Source organism: Balaenoptera borealis (assembly GCF_965194805.1).
Source record: "Balaenoptera borealis genome assembly, chromosome: 17".
Lineage (NCBI taxonomy): Eukaryota > Metazoa > Chordata > Mammalia > Artiodactyla > Balaenopteridae > Balaenoptera > Balaenoptera borealis.
This window is the reverse complement of record NC_138876.1, coordinates 8,083,146-8,102,256: the sequence shown is the minus strand read 5'-3', so window position 1 is coordinate 8,102,256 and position 19,111 is coordinate 8,083,146. Positions and strand designations below refer to the sequence as shown.

The 19,111-nt window shown below is 50.1% G+C and overlaps 1 protein-coding gene and 1 long non-coding RNA gene across 4 annotated transcripts in view; one reads left to right on the top strand and one right to left on the bottom strand.

Moving 5' to 3' along the window:
- NDRG1 (N-myc downstream regulated 1) overlaps positions 1–19,111 on the bottom strand; it is a 98,922-nt gene that overhangs the window by 46,327 nt on the left and 33,484 nt on the right. For 2 of the 3 annotated variants that reach the window (XM_082363777.1, XM_082363775.1), the window contains exons 6-15: positions 17,289–17,351; positions 16,441–16,501; positions 15,254–15,340; positions 12,898–12,954; positions 10,000–10,103; positions 8,390–8,446; positions 7,507–7,558; positions 6,223–6,270; positions 5,069–5,104; positions 2,176–2,227 (exon numbers count right to left, since the gene is read on the bottom strand). In XM_082363777.1, coding sequence (XP_082219903.1) covers positions 2,176–2,227; positions 5,069–5,104; positions 6,223–6,270; positions 7,507–7,558; positions 8,390–8,446; positions 10,000–10,103; positions 12,898–12,954; positions 15,254–15,340; positions 16,441–16,501; positions 17,289–17,351 — 617 coding nt within the window. The remainder of the gene's footprint in view (positions 1–2,175; positions 2,228–5,068; positions 5,105–6,222; positions 6,271–7,506; positions 7,559–8,389; positions 8,447–9,999; positions 10,104–12,897; positions 12,955–15,253; positions 15,341–16,440; positions 16,502–17,288; positions 17,352–19,111) is intronic. The other variant, XM_082363776.1, reaches the window with a different exon arrangement.
- LOC309614906 lies at positions 12,962–15,340 on the top strand. The gene is made up of 2 exons (XR_014236462.1): positions 12,962–13,468; positions 13,556–15,340. It is a non-coding gene; the product is annotated as an uncharacterized lncRNA (long non-coding RNA).

Here is a 19,111-nt window from a genome sequence, read left to right as displayed (position 1 = left end):
CTCTAGAACTGTAGCACTGTGAGAGAATAAATTTCTGTTGTTTTAAGCCACACAGTTTGTGGGGATTCGTTATGGCAGCCCTGGGAAACTACTACACCACCCAACTGAAGCATCATTGCCAAGGCCATATTGAATAATGGATATCACACACTGAGGCAGCTGATAAATACACAGGCATGTAGGGGTTACATTATTCGCTCAGTGGGCATAGGTGTTGGCTTTCTGTGGCAGACACCCACAGACAGAATTCATTCTTGCTGTACCGAATCCTCTTCTTACAGAGCTAGTTGTTGAATCCAGAAAAAAATCGGAATCAACCCTACATCTGTTGCTCACATATTTTCTCTGAGCCCTTATTTCTTGACCCCAGATCTGGGGGCTTACTGACCTGGCAGGGCTCTGGTGACCCTAGCATGGTGTCATGGACGCTGAGGGCTCATCATACTGGCCCAGTGCCGTGAGCAGGCACTCAGCAAATGAATGATTACTCTGTCTTTGGTTGATGCCTCCAGCTCTCTCTGCTGTCTTTCCCTACGACCTGCAGGATGCTTCGGCTTTCTGGAAATAGAAGCTTATGTGGGGGGAAAAACAAGGCCTGCCTTTCACTTCCTTTCTCCCCAGAAAGCACTTTCAACGCAGAAATCTAAACCCAGGGCAGGTCCAAGACAAACGAGTTGCAATTCATGGCTGCAAGGTAAATGAAGGCCTTCTCTAGTTACTGCCTTTGCCTGCACACTTTCTCGGAGGGAGAGAGGCTGGAAAGGCAGGAGACCCACAAGCAGATGTTTTCTGTTGGAAGAGGGCACGTTGGGACAGGGATCTTGTCCGAAGCATGTAAATCAGGCTCGGCCACTCTTGGCCACTCTAGAAACTAAACACGGCTGAGGCCAACCTTAAGACTGCAGTCAGTTGACCAAACATAACATTACTATTTTAAATGAGCAAACAGGTTAAGCCTCAGCAAAAAAAAAAGGGGGGAAGTGATTAGACGTTCAGACTTCCTTGTTAAGGTGGGCACATGAATTATAATTCCAGGCAGCAGACAGAAAGAACCCAAAGAACCACATCAGGGCCGGAACCGTGGCTGACACACCAACATATACCAACAGCGGCCGCTGCCGGCAGTGTGCTTGCACTTGGTGTTGTCTGTCCCGGTCATGGGGCTGCATTTCTGAAAATGTGTCTGTGAATAAATGTCTGTAAATAAACGATAATCATAACGCAAGAAGCTCCAAGTTCTTTAATTGTGCTTCTATTTATCCTTCAATTCCCAAATCTAATGATTTAGCAAAGACATGCTCTGTCTTGAATGTAAGTGACTTTATCACCCACTTATTCAGAGCTTTACAGTTTTCAAAGAACTTTCACAGATCCCCACTCTGCTCCTTACTTAATCTCTCAAAGCCTCAGTTTCATCATTTGTAAATGAGGATAAGAGTATCTCCTAGGATTATTGTGATGATTAAATAAGAAAAAAATAAAGGATTTATTAATCTTTCATCATCACCACCATCACTACCACCATCGTCACCACCATCACCACCACCATCACTACCACCATCATCACCACCATCACCACCACCATCTTCACCATCATCATCACCATCATCATCATTACCATCATCATTATCACCACCATCATCACCGCCACCACCATCACTGCCACCACCATTATTGTCATCACCACCACCATCATCACCATCATCATTACCATCATCATGATCACCACCATCATCACCACCACCATCATCACCACCACCACCATCACCACCATCATCATGATCATCATTGCCATTACCAGCATCACCATCATCACTACAAGTCTCTTAGAAATTATGTAATCAAAATTAAAAAGATTTTCATGGTCTCATTGTTTGTTGTCTTCTTGGTGCTCAGAGGGACAGTCCTCACCTAAACCTTAAAACATTCCCTGGTGTGAAACAGCTTCTGTTCAACAGTGGAGGGAGAACGAGGCACTATGGTGTGAGGAGATACTAGAACCCTTGCCCTGTTGCGCATCCTCCACACACCTAAATACTTCTTCCCTGACCTGCCCACTTTGCAAAAATGCTGAAGCTGGCCAAGGCGACACAGAATACTGTACTCATCCCAACCTGGTTCCAATTCCCACACCTGCCCTTCAGCCCACCGCCTGCTAGGAAAGGCCATACTCACTGTATCCCATGCCCTGCACAAAGTACTTGAAGGCCTCGGCAAGCTTGGCCGGCTGCAAGAGAAAAGAGGGAAAGTGCGGTCAGTCACCAGAGGTCCAGATCATGCAGCCGTGCCTGTGGTCACCTTCATTAAAGAGCTTGGCCCAAGACGGAAGGCTTCTTCAGGTTGATAGGACAAAACACAGAAGTAAAGGAAAGACTATGGGATAATTATGGAGACCAAAAGTAGCTTTGACCAGAAGTTACGTGACCTGTCTGAGCCAGTTTTCTCACCTATAAAATATGGGCAGAGTGCCACACCTACTCCTGAGGGCTTCTGTAAAGAAGACGTCATTGGATAAAGTGATGAGTCCAACTCAGGGTCTAGAACGTAATAGCCACTCACTGTGCTAAGGGCTTTGCAGCATTATCTCATCTTCCCGACAACAACCTTATGAGGTTAGTACCATCTTCATATACATTTCACAGCTGAGCAGACTTGGAGAGATAAATAATCCGTCCAAGGTCTTATGATTAATCAGTGGTCTTGTATATTAACCCAGGGCTTTCCAAACCCCATAACAGTTTACTCTCAGCCTCAATAGCAGGCTGGATGGCTGGCTGGCTGGCTGGATGAAAGGATGGTGGATAAATGGACAGATGAAAACAAAAAAAGACAGATGGAAAGAAGGAAGGAAGGAAGGAAAGAAGGAAGGGAGGGAAGAAGGAAGCACGATGGATAGATTAATGAAAAGAAAGGATGGATGGACATAAAGAAGAAAGGCTGTATGGATGGAAGGAAAGAAAAATACGGAAAGAAGGAAGAATAGATGAATGGATGAATGGATGGATGGATAGATGGATAGGTGGACAGACCAATCAATCAACTGGGCTACTTTAAGTAAAATGAGTTGGGAATGCTGAGAACACACCCAGTTCTACCAATTATTCTCAAAAATTTAATTTAATCTAAACGGGAGGTGAAGGCCATATTCGCAGGCTAATTAATTCCAACTCTTAAATGCAATGTCCTGGGTCTATTCTCACACCCTCTCATTTCACTGGTGAGCAGTCATCGGGGAGGGAGTGTCCCTGCCCACCTCCACCAACTCCTGCCACTGTTCTCAAAGAGCCAAATGACATTTAAAGAAGAGACTGTGCTGCAATTGGCCTCTGGGGGTCACGTGATGATTGTAAGATGGGGACGAGAGTTGCAGGAACATCTGTGTTCAACATGGCGGAAAGAAACAAGAGGACAGGCTTGCAAAGGAGAATATCTGGGCCCAAACTCGGCTCCCCTGGGTGACCAAGGGCAATCTCTCCCATCTGTTAGCCTCAATTTCCCCTTCTGTGACTGTGATAGAAGGCATGCTCTTCCCCCCTCTAAAGACTGTTGCAAGGATTGAATGGAATGAAGGATGGGAACGCCCTTTGTAAAAACACACCCAACTTGCAAGGGCAGGAGGAGGGATTACACAGCTATTGGTCCCCACTGGGCGGCTCTCCTGGGAGCCTGGGCTAGCTCAGCTCCTGCCATGACATAGAAAACGTGTTTTAACTATGGATAGAGTTAGATTTTTCTCATTTCAAGTAAAGAAAGGAATAAAGGAAGGAAAGGAGAGAGGAAGGAAGGGAGAATAGGTGGAAAGAAAAATGGCACCCCTTCTCTGCAGCCAACTTAAGCTGCACTGTCTCAGTAGGAGTGTCAAGCAGGCTGGGTGGATAAACGGCTCTGTCACTAGTGTGCAGGTATTAATTCCTGTTTACATCTAAGCAGGGCTCTACTGGAAACCCATCTGTTCCCTCCAGAAACTGAGACATCCCATCCTGCTCTGGCTACTCCAGCTATCAAACGGGCAAAACACAACAGCAGTTAAAAAGTTGAAAATATTTTGTTCTTTGCCAGTGGGAGCAGAGAGAGACACTGGAAACAAGTCAAGAGCGCCACCCAAGGCCACCTGTGCCTGGTCACTCTGCAAGGGAGGTTCCCAGGGAGCTCAGGGGGACTTGTCAGGACTGGGGGGGCACCTAGAGCTAGAAAAAGGCACACATCCGATTGAGAAATCGCTGGATTACCGAAGCTCTGAAGTCCCTTTCAGGACTGGAGGGAGAAAGAGGGGCAGGGCACAGTTTGGTGGAAAAGACAACCCAAAATGTGCAAAATATTTCATTGTAAGATAGAGTACAAAACTGTAATGATAGAAAATTATAAGAAGAGATAAAAAATTCATTCACTTGTTACGTTGGGGGGTGGTATTTATGGGTGGAGACTTGGAGGGGACAGTTATCGTGCAGCAAGCGCACTACAATGATTGATATGTTTATATGTGCATACACACATATGCATACATGTATACATATACATACTCACATACACACATATGCATACATGTATACATATACATACTCACATACACGCACATGCATACATGTATACATATACATACTCACAAACACACACGTGTATACATGTATACATATACATACTCACATACACACATATACACATGTGCATGCACACACACAGACACAAACACAGAAACACACCCTTTGGTCCATCTCCTCTCTGCGCTCCCTGCTTTGGCCCTGGGCTCCAGGAGCCTGTGGCTCCAGCGGAAGCCTGTGGTCTTTGGGGTCAGGCATACCTAGATTCTGGTGCACGACTGCCAAGCTGTGTCCACTTGGCAAATCCCTTCACCCCTGTGAACGCCAACATCAACTACTCCACAGGGGCTTCTGGGGGAGGACCAAGTAAGTCCTGACGTGCAAGCGCCTTTTATAAACGGTAACAGGTCCAAATGTGTCATCAGAGGTAATAGCAAGGTGGGCGGCCAGCAGGCAGTGAGGGAAAGGGGGGTAACAGGTCACAGAGGCACATGCCCTCCACCTGGGGAGTGGGGACAGGTGGAACTCACCTGGGAGATCTGTGGGAGGCCGCCACAATCTGCCATCTGGGAGAAAGAAAGCTGGTTAGTGCCAAAGGCCTCATGGAGGGGATGCCGGCTCTGTGGACCAGCTCCAAACGGGCATCCACTCTGCCCGCTGCCCTGCCCCGGGGCTGCCTGGCTGAGGGGGGCCTGGACATGTTACAGGTGGGGAAACACCCGCCTCACCTGGCACGCCTGCTTTGGTTACTATCCGTCTCGGCATTAAACTCTGCCTTCTTGGCAACCATTACTTGCAGCTTACAACAGGCCAGGCGCTGTGCTAGGCCCTGTAGATGATTTCACTCTGCTCCCCAAAAACCCTGCAAGGGACGACTGTCCTAGTTTAGAGGCAGAAACTGGGCCACAGAGAACTTGAGGAACTTGCAAAGTTCTGGCCAGGGTCTGTCTGACCAGAAGGAATTCACTGCACGAGGCCCTGGACACACAATCTCTTTAAAGACCCCTCAGAAGGAAACTGCAAGATTCAAGGCTTCAGGCCTGATGGGGCTCCTGGTTGGCCACCCTTGGTAAATGCTATAATTTCCAGAGTTGCAAGTAAATCACCAAACCCAAAGCCATCACTGTGTAAAGCCATTCCAGGCACATGTGAATATTTATCCAAAGCCCAGGGCTCTGAAGCACTTGGGCAGCGAGGTGAGGATAGGGAAATAGGACTGGAAGGTCTTGGTGAGAGTGAGTGGGGCTGTGGCCAGCCTATAGCCCAGAGTCTCAAGACTAAATCCCAAGGGCTAGCCTCAAGGTCAGCTAACTTGGGGCAGCCTTCAGCCCAACGGGAACGCAGCGACAGAACTCCAGGGGCCCATTCAGAAGGGTGGGGTGGTGCAGTGGGGAGAGTCTGTCCAGAATCAGGCCCCGCCCACACAATTCCTATCCATCCCTCTTCAGAGCACCATGGCCGGCAGCCCGTAAACTCCTGGGGTGCCAGAGAGGGATCCCCTCATCTTTGCAGCCTTGGGTTACCAGCCAGCACCCAATAGATGTTTGTGAACAGACACATTAATTCACCATTTCTGTGATTTCTGACCACCAGCTTTGCCATAATCAGGCACAACTCAATTCTGCAGGAAACTTAGGGATTTCTGAGAAAGAACAAACGTAACCCTCCATCATTTTCCCTGTACCTTGAGAAGAGTGGTCTTCGTTGGGTCCAGTTTCGAGTTGCACTCCACCTAGACAAGAAGAGGGAGAAGAAATTTGCAAATTGTCTACCTGGAGCCAAAGTCATAAATTTTCCCCCCCTCCCTGCCACTCTGCCACCATCATCAGGAGCTCCAGTATTCCTACTGTCAGGGAAGAAAGAATGTGGGCTTTGGGATTCAACAGAGGTGGCTTTAAATTCCAGCCCTACCATCACTAGCTGTGTGAACTTGGACAAGTTATTTAACTTCTTTGAGCCTCAGTTTCCTCATCAATAAAATGGGGATAATATCTTTTTCAAAGGGCTGTTGTGAAGATTAGCTAAAATGTAGAAGGTGCTCCAGAAACAGCTGCTAAATGAATGGGCTTGTTTAACCAGCTGCTGCCAGTAATTCTTTAGATTCAACATCCCCAGTCCCGACACCCATTCTTCAAATGAAATCATATCCACCAAGATGGTTTCTTTCTTCAATTTGTCAATGACCCTCTTAAAAGTGCATCCAGAAGTGGGCAAAATACCCACCCGTAACCTGTGATGTTCAAAATGCCTACGGTAGAATTATCACCTCCCTTAATGTAAACAATATATCTTTATTGATGCATCTTATGATTATGTCCAGTGGACTAGATTGCAAGAAATTCATGGTTCCTTTGGATACCCCAGGTCTTTACTAAATTAACATTTGCTGACCCTGCTCTAGCCTACTGCACAAGGCATGTCGCTACTCTAGGACTCCGCCCACTAGCCCCCAAGTCTCCCGTGTCCTCGGCTATGGGGGTGTTGGAAAGATGGAGTCCTGTTTTGCCTCCACCACATCACAGGTGGGAATTAAGGGGTGAAATGAGCCAGAAAACCTTTCCTAAGCCCCGCTCCACAGATGCCTGTCTGCCCCACCAGATGGTCAGGCTCCAACCAGGTCTGAAAGCTCCACCTGATTCCCAAACGCGCAGACAGTCTCCTGGCCAGGAAGCCAAGTGGAAACACGCCCATATAAACAAGCCAGTGGGAGGCAGATCGGCAGGTGAGGGGGCCTGGGAGAGGAGACAGAGGCCGCACTGCCAAGCAACTAGGGCTGGCAGTCACCAGGGAAGGAGGATGGTGGCTGGGCCCTCTGACCAAAGGCCAATATGGCATCTAGAAGATGTCACTTGCCCTGATGGGAGCAGAGGAGGGGAAGAGGGTGGGTGGGCAGGGAGACTTCACACCAAGGTAACCAGAATTGGACCGTTGAGTTAAGCACAGAAACCAGTGGTTGATTTCTACATACCACAGCGTCCACAGCAGGAGAACTGTCCCCAACCACCAACAAAGCAGGACACCTGGGGGCAGGGAGACAAGGGGGAGTTAACATAAGGTTCACTGAAAGATTCTCATGCTCCCAGCCCTGCCAGGCTGGGGCCAGAATTCTAAAAAAAAAAAAAAAAATCTACTTTGTTTTCCCCAGTACCTTTGGCTCTTTGTACTACCTTCATTCTCTATTCTCTGCTTTATTCTTAGGAAAAAAATGGGTTAGTAGTCATTTACACCTTAGTATGAATTTCAGCCAGAGAATTTCTATGCCCTGATGTTTTATTTTCAAGCACCCTCTCCTCAAGGAAGGATGAGTAGGACTTTGCCAGCAATCAAAAACAGAGATGAAAATGACATGCCTGACAAAGAAAATGGCATGTGCCAAGTTCAGGTGTCAAACAATATGGTTCACTTAAGGAACTATAAAAAGACATGGTTGTTACTGCTGGAATCCAGGTGGCTGTACCCACAACTGTCTTTTCCTTCTAGCTTTATAGGGCACTTCAGGATGGGTCCTATGTCTTAGTCATCTCCAGGCTCTGTGAAGCAAAGCCTCACACAGTATTGGGCACAGAGTAGGTGCTTCATAAATTCTGTCCAGTTGTGGTTATTAGCATTCCTTGTTTGAGATCCAAGGCTCCCCCCCGAGCGCTCGGGGACACCCTACAAACCAAATTCCTGCACAAGGAGAAGGCGAGTGAGGCTGGGCCGTGCCCAATCCCTGGGCAGAATCCACGCAGTTCTCGCTGACTGGGCTGTCCTAGCACAAGGGGGGCAGTCCTGCCAAACTCAGAACTAAGGCGCTGCCGGCAACGGTGAGCACAGCTAAAGAGATGGTGCAGGAGAGAAGGGCAACTCACTGCAGGGTGACCGTGTGGGTTCCGGGCATCGGCCGCTCAATCTCCAGGTCCCGCCGGCTACAGACAAACAACAAACAAACATACCTTTACATCAGCAGACCCTCCCCTGGAGGAAGCCCGTCCCACCAAGCCAATCCCAGGAGCTCCTGCACTGGCCGCTCTGGCAAACAGCCACCTACATCCCAAGCTGTGTGAGGTCCCACCCCAGCCTCTCTGGGTCCATAGAAGTGGCTTCAGAGACAGCGGGACTCATGGACCCCCCCTCATTGTCCCCCATGTGCTTTTTTCCTTTTATGTACAAATCGCATCCTCCTCTACAGAGGGTCCCTGCTTCCCGTTCTCCTCTAGCAGGAGCCTCTACCTCCCAAACGGTGTCCAGCCTGTTCTCTTAGCCTCACTCTCACTCTCACCCCCAACTCTGAGTCCTCTACATAGTAACCAAACCAACTCTTTAGAACTCAGACCTGATCCTTTCACTCCCTCATTTTAAACCCTCCCATGGTCTCCCACTGTACCCAGTGTGGCTCCATTACTCTCCCCTGCAGATGGACACCAGCCTCTCCCTGCCTGGCAGCTCCCACCATGAGACACCCTTTCCCAGCTCACAGCCCGGAGTCAGCCCGGCTGCATTCAAATCACGCGCCTCTGCTTCCTAGCTGTGTGACCTTGGGCAGGAGGCCGAACGTCTCTGTGCCTTCGCTTCCTCAGCAGGAAATGACGGTGAGAGCACCCTCGTCATAGGGTTTTTCAGAGGCACCAGTTCGTCCCTGCAGCATGTGGGGCTGCGAGGGGTTGTCGCTCGTCTCCTCTGGGTGCCCACTGCCCAGCCGAAAGCCTGCCCACTCCAGTCCTCACTTAGCGCTTGCTGAATAAATGAGCACTCAGCCTCCGTGTCTTTGGTTACACGCCGGGGCCATTACCAGTCCCCCCTGCACTGAGAGGCTGGGTGGAGGGTAAGAGGAAAGGGACACGAATGCCCTTCATGAAGTCAAGTTATTAACATGTGAGCGACACAGAGCCCAGGAGGCTGATTCCTGCCCCCTCTGTGGGAGCGGCAGGCTGAGTTCCCTGGAGATTCCAGAACCCCTGGCTGCTCCCAGTGGCCCTGAGCTGTCCCCTCCCTTACCTGAGCCCCAGATCAGCACTCAGGTATCCTTAAGAGGGCTGCGCCCTCGCCAAAGGCCATGCTCAGGTGTCCTTATCCTTGGAGTGACTCCTTCGCCTCCCAGCAGCCTCCCTGGATTCTTCCCGTCCTCCCCCAGTGCTCTGCCGCCCTCCCTCTCAGCTCTCCCCACATCCAGACCTTCCTTAGGGTCAGCGCTGGCACAGATGTGGACGCAAACCCTTTGTGATATGACTGTTCCCACTCCTGCGTGCGCCCCTGGTGGTCTAGAGTAGAAGTTCAGCTCCTTGCAAAGCACTCAAAACTCCAGGAGGCACCTGACTTCCCAGGGGCCCTTACTGGGCACGCTTGTTCTGTTCATCTATTTGCTCAGGGGCTGCATCTTATATTAATTTTATAATCCCTCCTCTCTTGCCCCATGTTTGTTCCGGACCTACAAAAGGAGCCTGACAAGTGGCCATCGTGTGGCCCAGCGGCATCCTGGTACCTGTTGTAGACGTTGATGAACAGGTGCAGGTTGCCGGGGTTCATGTCGTTCACGATGTGCTGGCGGCAGGTGTGGACCACCTCCACGTTATTCTGCATTTCCTCCTGCATCGACAGAGGGGAGAATGTCGTTCGTGGGAACTGTGGCCACGGGCCGGTCACTACCCTCACCAGTCTTCAGGTTATTCAGCTACGTAGTGAAGGCAGCAATGCGTATTCCATGAGCCTGCTATGGAATCTGAGGGAACCTTCAGGAAAGCGGAAACCGCACCCAGATGCAGACTGATGTCTGAATATCAGCTGGCAGCAGAGGGAACGCAAAGCTGGAGGGGCAAGCACGCCCTTCTGGGCTCAGACTTCAGGAGTTTTGATCTGAAGTCAGTCCTCTTGGCTCTGTCACTGCCCCTTAATTGGGCGAGTGCTTCACCTCTCTGAGCCTCAGCTCCCTTTTAAAAAAAAAGAGTGGGGATGACATTACCCACTTCATCAAATTGTAGGATTTATCAGAGGTTGGCCACTCTGGAAAGCCCACTGTAAACAGTAAACATCGAGGCGACTGTTAGCAATTACTATTATTTTCTTTTTAATGGGGAGAGGTGAAAAGAAGTTTTTCATGATTGCAAAACAAAACCAACTCATGCAACAGGAGGTTGCCGGAATGAAGGGCAATCTTGATTCCCAGGAGGGCCAACCAGACCCCTGCAGAAGGCTGGCCTCAGCCTTCCCTCTCCCTGGTTCCTTTTGGAATGTGATTTGGGACAAACAAACAAGTTATGAGCTTGCTCTGTTTCTCATTTGTGCAACAGCGGATGCTACAGGTTTCACGAAAGGGCCTGATGTGATTGACAACGACCAGATCAGGAGCGAGAGGGAGAAAAGGGGGCCCAGTGTCTCCCTGAGCTGCGTCAAGACAGTCCACGGTCACTGAAGCAACAGAGACCAGCTTTTCCCCAAAAAACGTCAGGAAAAAAATAGTCCGAGGAATTGTGCTGGGGTTACAGATTGAAACACAGCTGCAGCAACTCGGGGGTACCAACAGATACCCCAGGTAATTTGGGGTACAGTCAGGCAAAGTTCTCACTCTATGCTTGACACCCCTCTTCCAAGAAAATACAGATGCTGGCTCTGATCTTTCCCATATTGCTATCAGATTCAGATTATACACTCAGGGTGGAGAAAATGTATTGCAAACCGTGAAAGGAAGCATGAAAAGGGAAAGAGGACTCTAGTGGGCTACAAGGTGGCCCCAAGGACATGTTTCACATCAAATTCCTGGACTCTGCGAGTGTTATTTGGAAAAAAGGTCTTTGCAGACATAATTTAAGGATCCAGAGATGAGGTCATCCTGCCTTATGCCAGTAGGTTCTAAATCCAGTGACAAGCGTCCTTGTAAGAGAAAGGCAGAGGGAGATTTGAAACAGACACAGAGAAAGCCGTGCAAAGATGGAGGCATAGACTGGAGTGAGAAACCACAAGCCGAGGAAGGCTGAGGCTACCAGAAGCCGGAAGAAGCAAGGAAGGATCCTCCCCTAGTACCACTGGAGGAGTATGGCCCGGCCAACACCCGGTTTCAGACTTCTGGCCCCCAGAACTGAGAGGGGATATATTTCGGTTCTTTTAAGCCACCCAGTTTGTGGTACTTTGTTAGAGCAGCCACAGGAAACTAACACAAGGACCAAACAGTGCACACTTCAGCAACCCAGCAAAACCTCTGCTTCCCTGGGTGTCATATGGTCACACGCCAGATGGTCACACTCTTCAGCTAAGGAGCAAACAGTGGTGTGTGGGCCACACACGGTGAGCAGAGCAAGTCACCTCAAGCTGGGCAACTTGAGGGCCACATCAGACCCCTGCATCAGAGCAGTACATCCTCCAGCCCAGCAGGAGGTACAAAGCCAGAGTCAGGGGCCACACTGGCCGGGTGACAGGGTAGAACCACACACCACTCGCATGCTGCCAGGGGCTTGGCTCAGCCCATGCTCAGCGGGGATAAGTGCACCACAACCCGTCTGAGAGCCAGATACCAGCAGAGGCACAGATGGTTACAGGACCCACATTGGAGCCAGACTCATAGGCTCCAATCCCAGCCCCTCGCTCTGGCTGTGAGACCTCACACAGCTCACTCAACCTCTCTGGTCTCAGTTTCCTCATGTAAAACTGGGGAAAAAAATAGATCCATAACTAGGAACAAAAGGTCCTTCTCATACAGGTCATAGAGTCCTTAGGACCAAGGCTGACACACAGCAAATTCCATGGGTGTGTTTGCTGTAGGCTTTGTTACAGCCCAGAACTGGAAAGAACCCAAATGTCAATCAACAGGTGAATGCAGAAGCAACCTCTGGTACACCCATACCACAGAACACCACTCAGCACTAAAAAGGGACGAACTCTTGATTCGCCCAATGACATGGATGGATCGCAAAATAATTTAACAGTGAGTGAAAGAAGCCAGATTTAAAAATAAAAGAGCACGTACTGAAACTGTTTACATAAAAATCTAGGAAATGCAAATGAATCTACAGTGACCCAAAGCAGATCAGAGGTTACCTGAGGAGGAGGGAGAGAAGGATTACCAAGCATCACAGGGGAAGTTCTGGGGGTTATGGTATTTTGTTAGTCATCTGTGATGGCTTCAGTGATGGTTTTCAGAATGTCAAAATTTGTCGAATTTGTCAAATTTCAATATGTGCAGTGTATTGTACTTCAACAAAGCTGTTAAAAAAAGACTTCTGTTAAAGGGAGAGCAAGAGAGAAGGAATGGCGTGACGACTGTGAATGAGTAACGATGGGCTATTTCAGGAGGGTCAGACGGAGCGGCCCCTTGCTGTGCCTGGGCCGTCTCTGCGCTCTACATGCCTGGCAGCGACTGAACAACACAACGCCGGGCCACGCCGCTCACCTTCCCAAAGAGGTGAGACATCACCATGTCTGGAAGGGCTTGGGTCCATCCGGAGATCTGGGAGGACAGAAACAGGGATTAGAAAGCCGGCGTTCACAGTAGCCGGACAAGGTCAGGCCGATCCCACTGCCCTGGGGGCGGAGCCGCAGTGTGGGCTCCCTGACACTCAGGTCTGAGGACGCCCCTGGATGGGAAGGCGGTTACCTGTCTCCAGTTACTTACTGGACCTGGGGCCCTGGAAGGCAGGGTCATCAATTCCTTACTCTCAGAGCCCGGGCCACAGGAGATGCGGGGAAAATGCGTCTGAACAAAGACCCCCCGTACTCCCAGCTTTTGTCGGGCCTCAGCTCACCAAGTCCTCAGTAAAGGGGGCCTGTCCATGATTTCTAAACACACACTGAGCTCCCAGTCTACACGCCAGGATCTGCTTACCTCAAACTATCCTTTCTGTATCATCCTCTAGATTTTCCCTCTTAAGCCAGTTTCCTCTCTCTAAATATACTGACCTTCTCTTCTCTACCTGCTCCCACCGACAATGCTAGGTATACAGCAGGAGCTCCATAAATGCTAGGCATACAGCAGGAGCTCCATAAATGCTAGGTGTGCAGCAGAAGCTCCACAAATGCTAGGTACACAGTGAGAGCTCTGTAAATGCTAGGCATACAGCAGAAGCTCCATAAATGTGTGTGGACCAACTTCAGTGTCAGGCAGGAACCCATAGGGGCGAGAAGCTCTAGACCTGGGGGACCTAGGCTGACCCGTCTGCCACCTCCTAGCTGTGTGGCCCTGGGAGGGTAGCAGAGCCACTGGACCTCAGACCTCTCATCTGTAACCAGGATGCCAGGAGCTTCAGAGTCACAAGGCCAAGGTGAGGGTTACACATGGCAACTACACATGTCACAGGATCAGACCCCAGTGCCTGACACACACTAGGTCTTCCTAGAGGAAGAGGTCTTCCTCTTCCAGGGCTGGGGCTGGAAAGGAAGGATACGGTGCAAATACTAAAACCCCCCAAACAGCCCTCGGGCTCCACTCTAGCCAGTGGTCAACGTCCCAGCCCCCATGTCTGGCTCAGAACAGCTACCAAGAAGCCAAACTGGCCGACTGCAGTGCCAGTCCCTTTGCTGGAAAACAAAATAAAAAACAGGGAATGTGTTCCGCTCCTGAATATCACGCCGGTGGGAGGAAAGGGCCCCCTCATCCTGGTGGAATGTTCCAGGAAGAAATGAAATATCACAGTGGCCAGGATGGGGTGGGAAGTAGAGGGAGGGGGGACTCCTTCAAACCTTCAAACCCCCTGTCCCCAACAGCCATCCCAAACTTGGCAAAAACACACTTTCAAAATGAGAGGCCAGGATCACCCCGGCTTGAAAGTCTTTGTCCTGTTAGAGTTGGAATGGTTTCCCCCTCTCCTTGGCAAATACTGGGGCCTTTATGAAAAAAAAACAATAATCTTTTTAAAAGATAAACAAGGAACCCAGCCAGGGCACAGCTTCCTGAGGCAGCTCAGGCCCTTTCCCCAGGCAGGGATGTGTCCTGCTAGCTCTGCATTCCCAGACCTGCGGTGCTTGGGTCTCGGCAGGCATTTGACACCTGCTGATGGAGCGATGGGGCCGGCGGTGAGCCCTGCTCAGAGGTGATTCCAAGGACCACAGAGTCCAAGGGATCTCGTTCGGCCCCAGTTCTCCCACTGCCTGGCTCTGTGCGGCCCTAGACAGCTTCCTAACCCCTGCGACCCTCAGTTTCCTCCTCTGTAAAATGGTTATAACAATCCCCACTCCTGGAGTGACTGAGGATGGAATGAGGTCATGCAGATATAGCCATGGAGAGTAGAAAGAGAACTTGATAAACATTCAATGCTTGTTAGCTAATAAAGAGAACCTGATAAACATTCAACACTTGTTAGCTAATTATTATTATTGTAAAGTTAAGTGGCATAGAATCAGTACCAGATATGTATTTCTTTTTCATTAATAATATGTAGGTGACTGGGGTGACAGGCATTTGTCTTGTTCATCTTTTTATTCTCAGCATCTTGATCTAAGCCCAACATATGCTAAGTCCCCAGCGAACACTTCTTAACCCAGGTTGTCCTTATAAAAGCTGGCTCGGGACCCATGTCCCTCTGGTATCGCTGGCTCAGACAGCAGGGTCCTATTGAAATCTGAATGGCACATGGCTGAGGTCATGTTCACTATTCAAAGCCAAGCGGAGGAAAGCTGCTTTCTTTGCTGGGGGTGGTGAAGGGGTGGGGCTAGGAGAGGTCTCTTGCATTTTGTGCTCCAGGCAGAGTCAGGTACACCTGCCCCTCTGCAGACTGGGACACCCCCTGCCCGACCCAGGCCCCCAGCCTCACCTTAGAGGCGGCCCAGTCCATCCAGCCTTCCGCACAAGGGTTCACGTTGATGAGGACGAGACCCTCCACCATCTCGGGGTTGTTCAGCTGCAATCGGAGACACGAAGTGAGAGAGACAACCTAGCCATCTGAGAGACCGTGAACTTTAAAGTCAAACCAAAGACTGAGAAAAGTACCAGAAGAGGACCCGTGTGGACCCCCAGAGCAGGCTGCTGCTCTCGACACTGCCCCCCTTCCAAAACTGAGGTTCCAGGCTAGTAGACACTAAATGGGGTTCCTGAGAGAAGGGAAAGAGGAAACCATAGGAGAAGTAGGAGCACGTGTGCTTGGCAGACCTACGTGGGACAAGTCACTTCACCCTGCTGCCCCTCAGCTTCCCTAGCTGTGAAATGGGTACATCATACCATGGACCTCATAAATCAGACAAGCTAATCAGCTCTTCAGTAATCAGTAAGAATTCTATTACTTCTCAGAGATATGGAGATAGAGACCTAAGACACAGTTGAGACCTTATTTTATCTGCTCAGAGCCTAGACAGCCAGACCATTTTGTATTCGTGCCAGCATGCCTAACCTCTAGCAAAGTCCAGCGAATAATAGGCCATCAGATGACATATGGTTGAATAAAATGAGCATCACTGCATTTTGAAACAACTGTTTGGTAAGGATACAAAGGACCCAGCAGCACCTGACCTGGACCCCTAGTAACATAAGTGACATCTGTCATGTTAACACAGATATCTCTGATTAGTTTAGAATTACTCAGGGTCCAAGAGTTCCCTGACTACAAAAACCGTGCAGCTATCACAAAGAAGTGGCACAGCAGAGTACTCAGTGACGTGAGGACCTGGCCACAATCACTGCGAAGCGAGCGAAGATGATGATCAAGGAACATGTCTCGTGCCGCATTTCAGTGAAGGGAAAGAGCTGCTGGTGTGTACGTGAGTGCACACCCACACACCCCACATGCATACGTAACTCTGGACCACACACCCCAAAGTGCACTGTGGTTCTCCTTTGGGAAATGGAATTATGGCTCATTTCTTTTTCCTTTTGAGGAGTTTTTTTTGTTGCTTTTCTAATTTTCTTCCTTACTCTTGAATTAATTTTATTTAAAACATATATATTGTGCATATAGAAAGAGAGATAGTTTTTTTTTTTTTTTTTTTTTTTAATGAAAGAACTCACAGCAAATCGAGTGAGGATGTAGGCGCCCGCTCCGGTTCCCATGCCAATGATGCTTTTCAGTCTGGAAGGAGAAATAAAAATTCACGTCCCAGAAGGAGTGAGCGATGGGAAGCGCCCTTTGAAAACCTTCCCCGCCCCTCTCATCTCCCCAAGGGTGTGTCGTGGGCATCGCTGAGGGCGGCTGGCAGGCTAGACAAAGTGGGACCACGCTGCCATACGTGACCCGCAGGACCTGCAATGCATCATGCTTTATGTCTGGACAGAAGACCTTGACCTTGGAAAGACTCATGCCTTTCCCTCACTCCTCTCCCGACCGCGGCCAGGCTCTGACAGGCCCGCTGTCATTTACGGGAAGGCCTATTTACCAAACTGCTTCTTCCCGCTCTTCAGCTTTATTTTGGATTCTAAAACTTGGAATGAAAATGAATTGGGCAAGAACTTGGAGGTGTTATCATCGTACAAAAGGCTCCACTAAGAAGTTTCCTTGAGCCCTGAAGAAATAAAGGCCTGGAGGGAGATGTTAAGGGTTCAGGCAACCCTATTCCAGAATGTTCCATGGGAAAGAGAAAGCAATAAGAGAAGAGAGGCGAGGAAAGGATGGGTGGGGTGGCTGTCATTGGGTGATGGATTGACTCAAGGAGAAGAGCCCGACTTGCAAGAGGCAGATGGGAGTAAAGAGACTGCATGAAAAACAGTGTCTGCAGAGTACAACAAGCTGATTTCTTCCCTGATCTTTAAGCATTAACCTAGATTTCAGTGCTGGGGCCAGATCAAGACGCCAGGAGAGGCAGAAGGTAGAGATCACCCTTCTCTGCAAGCTGGTGGGGGAGTGGATCCCTCACTCTTACCCAAACTGGTGAAGGACTCCGGGCAGCATTTCTGCCAGCTGGTCCATGGAGGGGTACATGTACCTTGGGAGAGACCATGCAGAGACAGTTAACAAGAGCCGGGACCCCGGCGGAAATGAACAGTGCAAACGAAAACACACTTGATAGGCAGGGACTGTGCAACAAACCGCCCTGTATGCCCAGACTCCTCAGTCTAGTCCCCTCCCACGGCCCCCACTCCAAGCACCCCACCGTGTACACAGCCTGCTCCTCTGAGCAAGGATGCTCTCCATCCTATTTCCCCCACCTTTTACTTTGTAAAGTGACCCTTTACAAACCGCTTCCTATGTTCCAGGTCCCACAACAAGCATTTGATGAGCATTGTAAGCTCATTTAATCTTTACAACTAGTCTATGAGGTTGCTATGAGTTCCCTCATATAAGGATTGTAAATATCATGAAGGCTAAGAGATAAGTGACTTGGCTTCACAGACAAGCAGGGATTTGGAGCTCTCGGGATTTCAAGGCCCACGTACTCACTTACCTTCCCAAAGGAGGTCTCCTGGCAGCCCTCCCGTGAAGCCCTCCTGACCTTGGGGAAGCCCCTCCCTCTCCTCTCCTCTCCCCAAGAGATGCTTGAGAAGAAGCCTGGGAGACAAGGCAGAGAAGGCAAGCCACTCTGACTGGCTGGACACAGTGGCTTCGGGAAATGGATACCCAGGGCGATTTTAAGGCACAGGGATGCCTCGACTCACGCATCTTCCGGGACCACTCCTCCTGTTAACAGAGGGCTGGGGGAGCTCCTCTCTGTTCAAAACTGGCCCAGGACAGCAGGTACCGAGGAGGGTGACGGTGGTGAGGACTCTCACTGGGTGATCAGGGAGCCTGCAAGCTGCCTGGGTCTGTACATTAAGGCGAGGGTTCCCCCTTTGCTGGATGCAGGAAACAACAGTTTCCCATCATCAACTCCTTAGCAGGGCCTGGAAAGGGTCTCTTGTTCCCACTGTGCCCACCTTTCCAATGGGGACACCAGAGGCCAACCTCTGGCACCACACGAAGCCACCTTCCAGGCTGGCTCCTTCTTCTCGGCCAGCAGGTTCTCCTTCCAGACTATCTACCATTTCTAGACTGGCTCTCCTCTTGGCCTTTGCACATGCTGTTCCCTCTGCCTCCCCAGAAGCAAGTGTATGTTCACCTCCGTTGAATTTCCAGAAAGAATCCCTAGAGCCTTTGCCCGGCCAGGTGCCTACAACCCTAGCCAGAGTTTCCACACATTTTCTTTCCCATCTTCCTGGAAGGAACGCAAAGATTTGTTCTTTTCTCCAAGGTCTTGGCTGTCATCAGGGAATCTGGCCCGTTTTATGGAAAGTGAGTCCACACGGCACACTGTGTTAGGAGCCAGCTCCTCCGAATGTCCCGTGGTCCTGGAGGCAGGTCCCTGGGGGAGCCGTCAAGATGCCTCACAAGACCCACTCGGTCTAGGTGCTGGGGGGAGGGGGGTTGACACCCACTAGAAGGCATTCCACAATGCCGACGTCGGGGCTCAGGAATCAGAGCAGGCAGGAAGGAGTCCCTTCAACAGAGGAGTTGTTGGGCCTTTCTCATGCCAGGTTCCTGGTGAGGCAACGGGAACCCATGTGAGCAAAGCAGACATGGTCCCGTGCAGGAGCCGGGGGGCGAGTCAGCAGAAACAAATATGCGTAACTCATGACAGTGGCGACCACCGGGGAGGGGAAGGTGCTGAGAGCGGGAGGCTGAAACAGCGAGATCTGTTCTGACCAAGTGGTCAGGGAGGGCTTCTTGGAAGAAGTGTCATTGAAGGGGACACGGGCTGGGGAGAGCTTG